We start from the raw sequence: 10,183 nt of genomic DNA, 5'->3' as shown, positions 1-10,183 counted from the left end.
AACATGCTGCGTTGACACGTGAAAACCATTGGCACTCGGCATAATTTACATCAAATCTGACACAACAACAGTACTGTGTGTGTTTTTTGTTTTTTTTTTGCAGTAGCTAATCTTTGAATCTTATGACATGGCAGCTTTGGCGCATAGATTTAACGAGGCTATGAGCTTGATAAGATAACAACACTAAACCCATTCATCACTAAACTGAAGAAGAAGATTAGCCTGTGAGCAACAAGCCACGATTTACAGAGCAGTTTATGATCCTTTCATGCAAAGAGGAGAATCTTGCAACACAAGAGATATTATGTTAAAATAAGAGAATGGGGCAGCTTTTACGTAATGCGAAAACAATGACCTCTGGGATAGTTTCAAAAAACAATAATAAGGCCAATATAAGTAAATATAGCATCCTCTAAGACAACACGCTATTCATAACCTGTAACTCAACACCACAGGAGAGCTGTTCTTGCCTTCAGACATACAATTCAGGAATGATAAAGCAATACAACTACTAAAAATACCAGTCGATACGTCATTAGCAACACAGTTTGTCCTCCTAATATCAGGTGAACACTCAAGTGCAGGTATAAGAGGTGACTAACCGAGTGTATATCCATCTTTGTGAGCGTACCACACATTACCAGCTTCATACCACACATCCCTCTGCACAGAAAAAGAGAAATGATATCAGAAGAAATAAAAACGAATTCAAAATATTAAAAAATACTATAGTAGTATCTCAATGATGCTAAAATAACACTGGTTGTACCTACCACTGGTACCTTGGGCTCCTCTCTTATATGGGATACAGTGAGTTGACCCTCAGGCTCTTGCCTCACCTCTTTCACTTCCTGTTTCAGTGGTTTAACTTCCTGTTGTACCTTTACTTCTCCTTTCTTCACTTCTTTTTCCATTGGTGGAGCTGGAGATTTAGCTTTATCTGTGCTGGGGCTGGGCGCATGTTCCTGTTGGTTGACCTCTGGAGTGGTGGACTTTGAGTCGCTTCTCGGACTTTTTGGGTTTTCAGGTGACATTATCCTCCTGGGTGAGGACGTTTTCTTCTCTGTCAGTGCGGTGTGGCGGCCCCGTTCTCCGTTCACCAGCTGCTCTGCTCGAAGTGCCATCTCCGCTTCCAGTATTGGAGGAGTTTGGTCGGGAAGTAAGAAATTCTGGACCAGGTTGTCGCTGAGTTTGTTGGGCTGTGAGGGGTGTAAAAAAAAACCACAAGGAGACTGGTGTAAGTCATACTCTTATGACAAGACCCTCCCCTGCTGGTAAACCCAACGAAAACTAGCTGATAACATTGTGTTAATAAATGCTAAAAATTTTGCCAGGTTAGTGGCATCAAATGTTTGAAAGAACCTTGGGCTGAATTCATGAAAGTCTTCTTAAGAAAGACGTTAAGACATTTCTTTAGATAAATTCTAAGAAGTTTGTAAGAACGCTCCTAAACACAACCTGCTGATCAACTCAATGAAAAACATCTAGACTGTGTTTGAAATCACCCCTTATACCCTTAAATTTGAGGGAACCGACATTTGTAGTGATATCTGAAACCATAGTGGACGTTATCGAGTGCACTCATTCAAACCCATAATGCACCGCAATAATAAGTGTACTATCAGTGTACATTCAGCCATAGATACACTATATTGCCAAAAGTTTTGGGATTCCTGCCTTTACGTGCACATGAACTTTAATGACACCCCATTCTTAATCCGTAGGGTTTAATATGGAGTTGGCCCACCCTTTGCAGCTATAAGACCTCCAACTCTTCTGGGAAGGCTTTCCACAAGGTTTAGGAGTGTGTTTATGGGAATTTTTGACCATTCTTCCAAAAGCGCATTTGTGAGGTCAGGCACTGATGTTGGCAAGAAGGCCTGGCTCACAGTCTCCGCTCTAATTCATCCCAAAGGTGTTCTATGGGGTTGAGGTCAGGACTCTGTGCAGGCCAGTCAAGTTCCTCCACACCAAACTCACTCATCCATGTCTTTATGGACCCTGCTTTGTGCACTGGTGCGCAGTCATGTTGGAACAGGAAGGGGTCATCCCCAAACCGTTCCCACAAAGTTAGGAGCATGAAATTGTCCAAAATGTCTTGGTATGCTGAAGCATTAAGAGTTCCTTTCACTGGAACTAAGGGGCCAAGAAAAAACCCCTGAAAAACAACCCCACACCATAATCCCCCCTCCACCAAACTTTGCACTTGGCACAATGCAGTCAGGCAAGTACCGTTCTCCTGGCAACCGCCAAACCCAGACTTGTCCATTGGATTGCCAGACAGAGAAGCGTGATTCGTCACTCCAGAGAACACGTCTCCACTGCTCTAGAGTCCAGTGGCGGCGTGCTTTACACCACTGCATCCGACGCTTTGCATTGCATTTGGTGATGTAAGGCTTGGATCAGCTGCTCGGCCATGGAAACCCATTCCATGAAGCTCTCTACGCACTGTTCTTGAGCTAATCTGAAGGCCACACGAAGTTTGGAGGTCTGTAGCTATTGACTCTGCAGAAAATTGGCGACTTCTGCGGACTGTGCGCCTCAGCATGCTCTGACCCCGCTCTGTGATTTTACGTGGCCTACCACTTTGTGGCTGAGTTGCTGTTGTTCCCAATTGCTTCCACTTTATTATGATACCACTAACAATTGACCGTGGAATATTTAGTAGTGAGGAAATTTCATGAATGGACTTATTGCACAGGTGGCAACCTATCACGGTACCATGCTTGAATTCACTGAGCTCCTGAGAGCGACCCATTCTTTCACAAATGTTTGTAGAAGCAGTCTGCATGCCTAGGTGCTTGATTTTATACACCTGTGGCCATGGAAGTGACTGGAACACCTGAATTCAGTGATTTGGAGGGGTGTCCCAATACTTTTGGCAATATAGTGTATGTATACGTAGAAGCCACATCCGACCACTCCAGACATCTTGGAACAGTCAGTGTGTCGTCACTCACAGTACGAATCAATAATGTTCACAGACCAGCTTTGATTGTTCCAATATGGCAGGCCTAGAAACTGCTGCTAATGAGGCATCTATGTATATATATCTAAGCACTCAACAGCTAGAGAATACCCATAATGCACAGTGAGGGTCGCGCCGAATGAATTTCCGCGTCTAAACAGAAGATGGCACCCGCAGCTGTATCATCCATTTTCCAAACCGCTGGTCCACTGTGGCTAAAGCGTAATATCATACAGATATAAATTCCTTTTTAATTGATTAATACAATGTTTAATTTAGGTTTATGCATAGTTTCCATGACTGAGTTCAAGACGCTAGAAGCTGCGGTCTTTAGTGTCCTTGTTAGCGCACCCACCTCCCATGCCGGTTCGAATCCTGCTTTGCAAGTAGGACCGGTTACATTTGGTGCCATGACCCGGATGGGTGTGAGGTTTAGGGGGGTGAGTGTACCATAGGGCCAGTAAGAGCTGTGCATGTAAACCTCACTCCCCTAGCCTCAAGAGGAGTGTTAGCGACTGATGCTACAGGCTGCAGTCTTTAGCGTCCTTGTTAGCACGCCCACCTCCCATGCTGGAGATGTCGGTTTGAGTCTCGTTAGGGGCAGGTTAAATAGGACTGGTTACACAAGCACAAAGTATGCAAAAGCACCAGCCCTTCCGGCGCACTCAGTGTCCGAATTCACTCGCTCGTTTTCATTCTCTCCCTCAAGTGAACTATATTAGTGGACTAATGTAGGGAATAGTGAATAAGGGTATAGGGGGCGGTTTTGAACACAGCCCTAGAATGACTTTTTGCACTTGCTGCAAAATTTTGTAATAATCATAATACATGTGCACACTATTTACTTGGCATCGTGTTTTTTAATATGCTGTGTATTTTAAAGTTATTTTGTGCTGAATGCTGCCAAATATGTTTTGTAGAGTTTTTACTGAATTTCGAATTTAGCAAAAAGTCACTTGACTCACAAATAATAGCTGATCATTGTTTACATTATCAATAATTGGTGTCACTTCAGAGTACTCATGCACATCCTTCATAGTAGTAATATATATATATATATATATATATATATACATATATACAACAACCTAATAAATTCATTAAGCGTCTTATCTTCGGAGATTTAAGACAAGTTGGAGGTTATTCTAAATTCTAAATAGATGTAGCTACATTTATACTGAAGATGATTACTAAGAACATTCATTAGATCCACAGAGGTAGCGCTGTACTAGGTCAAGCTCAACCCAGAGAGGTGGAGCTGGATGTCATTTGGCTCTGCAGTGAGCACCACTTGGGTTTTTCCAGCATAATCCCACCCATTGAAGTGAGATCTCACCGACTTCTCCTCTTTGAGCTCTGGCTCTTTGTGGCGTGTCTCTTTCTCGGTCTCCCTCACCAGCTGTTTGAGGAATCCTCCCGGTACGGCAGAGAGAGGAGGAGGAGGCTGTGCGGCGGCGGCAGCTGGTGTCTTCTTCTCCTCCTTGATCTGTTCACAGATGGGAAATAAAGGAGCTCCAGTCATGAACTCCATTTAAACAAACTATCTAACTGACACAATCACATGATAAAAGGTTAGAAGGTAACATTTCCACTGCAAACGTGCATTTTCTTAACATTAGGGATGTTTTATATATATATATATATATATATATATATATATATATATATATATATATATATATATACACACACACACACACACACACACACACATATATTAAAACAATTCATTTTGTATTTACCCAAAATGTAGCCTATTTTAAGATTGGAAATGTATTTTCTTCCCCCCTGAAGTACATTTTCTAATATATTTTGCCATTTGAAGGTTTATGCATATTGAGTTAAGGATGTTTTTTTATCTGAAAAACAAATAAAAATAATGATCAGAAATATATTTAAAACTATTTTAAATCTATCTTATTTGCCAGTAAAATTAAAACCCAAAATGTAATGAGGTTTATGAAAAACATGCAAATGGTTATACCATAATATTTTAATATTTTAATATTAATAACTTAAATACCATGGTCATTTATGATTAACAATGTAACATTTCATATAACGTGGTATTAAGAGCCACGCCCAAACAAACATGGTAATACCCTAGCACATTTTATTGGGGAAAATAATCGAAACAAAATCCTCCCCTTATCCAGCGTGCTAACTTACTAAAGCTCAAAATTTAGCTAGCTAGCTACATCCCTCATTTCAAATTTACCATAGTTCATGCATAGCAAACAAGAATGTAGTAAGACCATAGTAAACACAGGTAAAATGAATATAATGTTAAAAAACACTGTTTGGTATGAAATAATGTATAGCTTAATATTTTGCAACTATAGGCTAACGTATTGTGAATCACTGTGAAAATTATGCTCTTACTCTCCTAATATTAGCATGACTATTTAGCATGAATCTTATAGTAAAATCCTGAACTCTAAAGACAATATTTTTAGTAAGTAGTGCCCCACATACTTACAACAGTTTCCACTGCTGCCCTTGACGCATACAGTGATTTTAAACACATGGTGAGCTGCTAAATGTTAGCTGAGGGCAGTAGGTGCCCTTCAGGAGGACAACAGAGCTGTAACACTATATAAAGTGTACAGTACCTGCACTTCATGATAGTTCAGTCTGCAATATCAACTAGCTAAAACCGCCTGTGAAATAGAGAGCTTTAGCATGTATGCTAATTATGTGCACATGGCAGCTGAATTACTGGAAAGGTAATTTAGATGGTTTTAGAACATTAAAAACCTAATGCAGATTCAAGAGAGGTAAAACCTTAAATATACCAAATAACATCAGCGATGTTAACAATACTGTTATCTTAGCGCACACATAGGGAGCGGACCTCCATAGAGACCAACAAGGGTCACACTGTGAGAATGAAAGCCTACTTAAAATTGTTATGAAATATTAATTAATTATTTAGTGTTGGACACATTTGGTGAGAGGCACACATACTGTAAACAATGAAATTTCTGCAGTCAAACAGACGTCTGTTCCATACAGCTCTGTCTATTTACACCGACAGCACACAAACACATCACAAAGACGTCGATTTGATGTACACATTTTCATCTGCAAGAAGATCTATCTATCTATCTATCTATCTATCTATCTATTTATCTATCTATCTATCAATTCATCCATCTATCTAACCATCCGTCTGTCTATCCATCTATCTATCATCCATCCGTCTATCTATTCATCTTTCATCCGTCTGTCTGTCCGTCTAACTACCTATCTATATCCATCTATCTATCATCCTTCTTTCTATCATCTATCTATCCATCTGTATATCTATTTATCTATCTATCTATCCATCTATCCATCGTTCTTTCTTTCTATCTATCTATCTATCTATCCGTCTCTTTCATCCATCTATCTGTCCGTCTGTCTAACTACCTATCATGTCATCCTTCTTTCTATCATCTATATATACATCTGTATATCTATCCATCCATCCATCCATCTAACCATCCATCTGTCTATCTATCTGTCTGTCTAACTACCTATCGATATACATCTATCCGTCTATCATCCTTCTTTCTATCTATCATCTATCTATCCATCTGTATATCTATCTATCCATCCATCCATCCATCCTCTATCATCCATCCATCCATCGTCTATCTATCTATCTATCTATCTATCTATCTATCTATCTATCTATCTATCTATCTATCTATCTATCTATCTTTCATCCATGTCTATCTGTCCGTCTGTCTAACTACCTATCATATCATCCTTCTTTCTATCATCTATATATACATCTGTATATCTAGCTATCCATCATTCATCCATCCATCATCCGTCTGTCTATCTATCTATCCATCTCTTTATCTATCCGTCTATCTATTATCTATCCACCTATCCTATCTATCCATCCATCTATTTATCATTTGTCTATCATCCATCCATCCGTCTATCTATCTATCTATCTATCTATCTATCTATCTATCTATCTATCTATCTATCTATCATCCGTCTATCATATATCTATCATCTGTATATCTATCCATCCATCCATCCACCCATCTATTCATTCATCCATCCATCTCAAAATAAATGTCAAAATATATATTTAAATATAATTAATATATTTCAAAATATACAAAACACAACACAAATATGAATATTTCCTCAAATATTTTGTGGACATTTTTAATTTCCAATGTAAATATATTTATATTGTACAAAATATATTTTGCATCTACCCCAAAATGTTTTTCTAAGATTGAAAATTTATTTATTTTCTTTTAATGGATTAAATGAAATTTATTTTAAATATGAAAAACGTTTTTTTAATGAGTGATGTTTACAAAACAGTTTGTATATATTCTACATATATTTTAGCCAAAGGAAAAAAAAAAAAAAATGTGTATGTGTATATAACCAGTTAGCCACCCAAATGAAAATGAAGATAATGTTAGCAAACAATCACAAGGGCCTAACGTGAGAAGTATTATGTTTATAGCACTAAAACTATCTTTACCGGTAATCTCAGGAACAGCCCATCATTATTTTTACCCTATAGGGCCCAGGATATGCATTAGTAGGACTAGCCTGATTTTTTAAAAAAATTTTTATGTGATTTAAGGTAAAGAAGCTACATTTATGATACCATTATTGTTAGATTTCACATATGTAATTGAAATGTAATATTGATAAGCACATATTTCAGTCTTTCCCCTCTCATAGAAGCTGTGCTTGTACACCTGTTAGTTGCATAGAAAATACTTAAAGAGCCAGTCTTGACTTTCATTATAAAGTTAACGTCAGTGCGGTGTGTGTGAGACTGAGAACAGACTACAAGCATCTCCAAAAGAACAGAGATTAATTGTTGAACTTGAGCTGGTTAATAAACTGTAAGTCAAACATGAGTCGGGTTAGTTGAGCTGAACCGCACGCATGCAGCCGTCCTGCACCTCCCTTCTGTTCCCAGAGTTTTAAGCGTGAGGAGAGCGCCATGACGGGACGAGGGGTGAAGGCAGGGAGATCTCAGCCAGGTGTGATGCTAAGGAGGACACAAAGTGGAGCAAAGAAAATGGAAACAGTGACACTGTGGACCTGCCAAAGGAGAAAGAGACAGAGAATATCACAGAATTATCATCTCATTAAGAAATGTCTTAGCCATAGTTGATCTCAAAATAACAAGTAATATTAAAAAAAGTTATAAGTTGTAATTTTACTATTATAATAAATATTATTTTGCATTGTTTGTAATATGCATTATATAAATATAACTAATAAACTAATATATACATTTTTGCATTGTGACATTTTTATTAGATAAATCTGGAATTTATGTGCGACATTATTATTATTACAAAATATTTCATTAAATATTATATTTTATATTATTATCACTATGTATTAATATATAATCAATAGTTTAAGTAATAATTATATTTAGTAATAACTAAGTAATAAAAAATAATATAATATAAAATAAATATAATTAATATAATATAATATAACATAACAGTATAATATATAATTTTCATATACATTATGTGAGATGAGATTCCCTCTAAATAGACATGGTTTCTTGTCATGGAGTTTATGTGACTTATTATTACAAAATTATTTCATTAAATATTATTTTATATTATTAACACTATGTAATATATAAATAATAGTTAAATATAACTAGTAATAATTATATTTAGTAATAATATAATTAATATAATATAATATAATATAATATACAATTTGCATATACATTGTGATATTTCCTCTAAATAGACATGGTTTCTTAAAATCTGGAATTTATGTGACATTATTATTATTACAACAATAATATTTCATTAAATATTATATTTTATATTATTAACACTGTGATATATAATTAATAGTTAAATATAACTAGTAATAATTATATTTAATAATAATTAAGTAATTTAAAATATAATATTAAATATATAATAATAATATGATAATATAATATATAAATAAATTTAATATAAATATATATAATATATTATAATATAATATAATATAATATATAATTTGCATATACATTATGTGATATTTCCTCTAAATTAACATGGTTTCTTAAAATCCAGACTGTGTGTGATAGGGAAACTGGTGAAACAGACATTAGCAGATAAGTGATGTGTAAATTAGCCTGTAGATGAAAACATCTTAACTCGCTTCTCTGCTGGTGTAAGATGTTTATTACTCTAAATGAAACCAAAGATCTCCTTATTTGCTCTTCTTTCACCAAAAGTTTAGGCAGAACAATATAAAGCAGGAGAGAATGAAAGCCCACTGGTGCGGGTAACAGAGGTCACTGCTCAGCAGTACAGCGGACCGCAGGAGCAATACTGAAGACCTGTTGCTAAAAAGCCGATTGCTGATACGCAAATATTAAAACCTCAACACGTAACTTGCCATGCATTAAGGGGTAAGGAGAGAACTGAGTCATGTTTAGGAAACTGAAGATCATAGAGATTTGGGGTAGGGGTAATGTCCTAGAAAACAGCCTGGCATCAAGGCAGTGTGTTCTGCACATGTACCCAGAAAATGTAAAAATCTAGAATTAGGCTGTTGATGATAAATCCAACTGAGCTTGTTCAGGCAATAACAAACTAAATGAAAGAGATTATGTTCTTCTACAGTCTTCAGTGAAGCTTTCGCTCCATGATGAATACAGACCTCCCGCTCCAACAACACAAACAAATGATGAAAACAAACCCAGAAGCCGGCTCTAATGAAGGCCAAATGGCAGGAATGGACTGGAAACAGCACGGATCTGTGCTTCATTACCATGTCAACGTTCAGACAGCAGTTTTTCATTTTAGAAATGTGTTTCACTTTGTTGACACTTTGTTCATGTAAGGTCTTGTAAGCATTTACATTTCTGAAAGTGTTACCAGAATTCAGTATTAGCACTTTTGGGAAACCTAACAGCTCCAAGGGATTTACCAATATAATTATATTAAATTTTTTATATTTAAATTATATGATGACCATAATCTATATTATTGGTTAAATCAAACAAAAAATTCTGTTAACATATACAAAATATCAAATAAATTATAATAAAAACATGAAACAAAAAAATCGGAGCCTTGTGTGCAGTGCCGTTTAAAAAATAAATAAATTAATAGCTTGATATATAATTTTTTATAAATACGTCATAAAAGCCACCATGGTATTATTATTATTATTATTATTATTTGGAAATACCATATGTGTCAGAAA

The 10,183-nt window shown here is 36.1% G+C and overlaps 1 protein-coding gene across 8 annotated transcripts in view; it reads right to left on the bottom strand.

Moving 5' to 3' along the window:
* The window catches only part of LOC127519709 (unconventional myosin-XVIIIb-like), a 62,843-nt gene that overhangs the window by 49,188 nt on the left and 3,472 nt on the right, over nucleotides 1–10,183 (bottom strand). For 3 of the 8 annotated variants that reach the window (XM_051907167.1, XM_051907168.1, XM_051907169.1), the window contains exons 2-5: nucleotides 7,909–8,044; nucleotides 4,305–4,456; nucleotides 774–1,199; nucleotides 603–663 (exon numbers count right to left, since the gene is read on the bottom strand). In XM_051907167.1, coding sequence (XP_051763127.1) covers nucleotides 603–663; nucleotides 774–1,199; nucleotides 4,305–4,456; nucleotides 7,909–7,945 — 676 coding nt within the window. In that variant the 5' untranslated portion in view covers nucleotides 7,946–8,044. Of the gene's footprint in view, nucleotides 1–602; nucleotides 664–773; nucleotides 1,200–4,304; nucleotides 4,457–4,710; nucleotides 4,731–7,902; nucleotides 8,045–10,183 lie in introns of those variants that run through there. The other 5 variants (XM_051907171.1, XM_051907173.1, XM_051907172.1 and 2 more) reach the window with 5 other exon arrangements.

Source organism: Ctenopharyngodon idella, chromosome 10, assembly GCF_019924925.1.
Source record: "Ctenopharyngodon idella isolate HZGC_01 chromosome 10, HZGC01, whole genome shotgun sequence".
In the NCBI taxonomy this organism is placed as follows: domain Eukaryota; kingdom Metazoa; phylum Chordata; class Actinopteri; order Cypriniformes; family Xenocyprididae; genus Ctenopharyngodon; species Ctenopharyngodon idella.
Note: the sequence above shows the minus strand (reverse complement) of the source record. Positions and strands in the feature narration are given on the sequence as shown.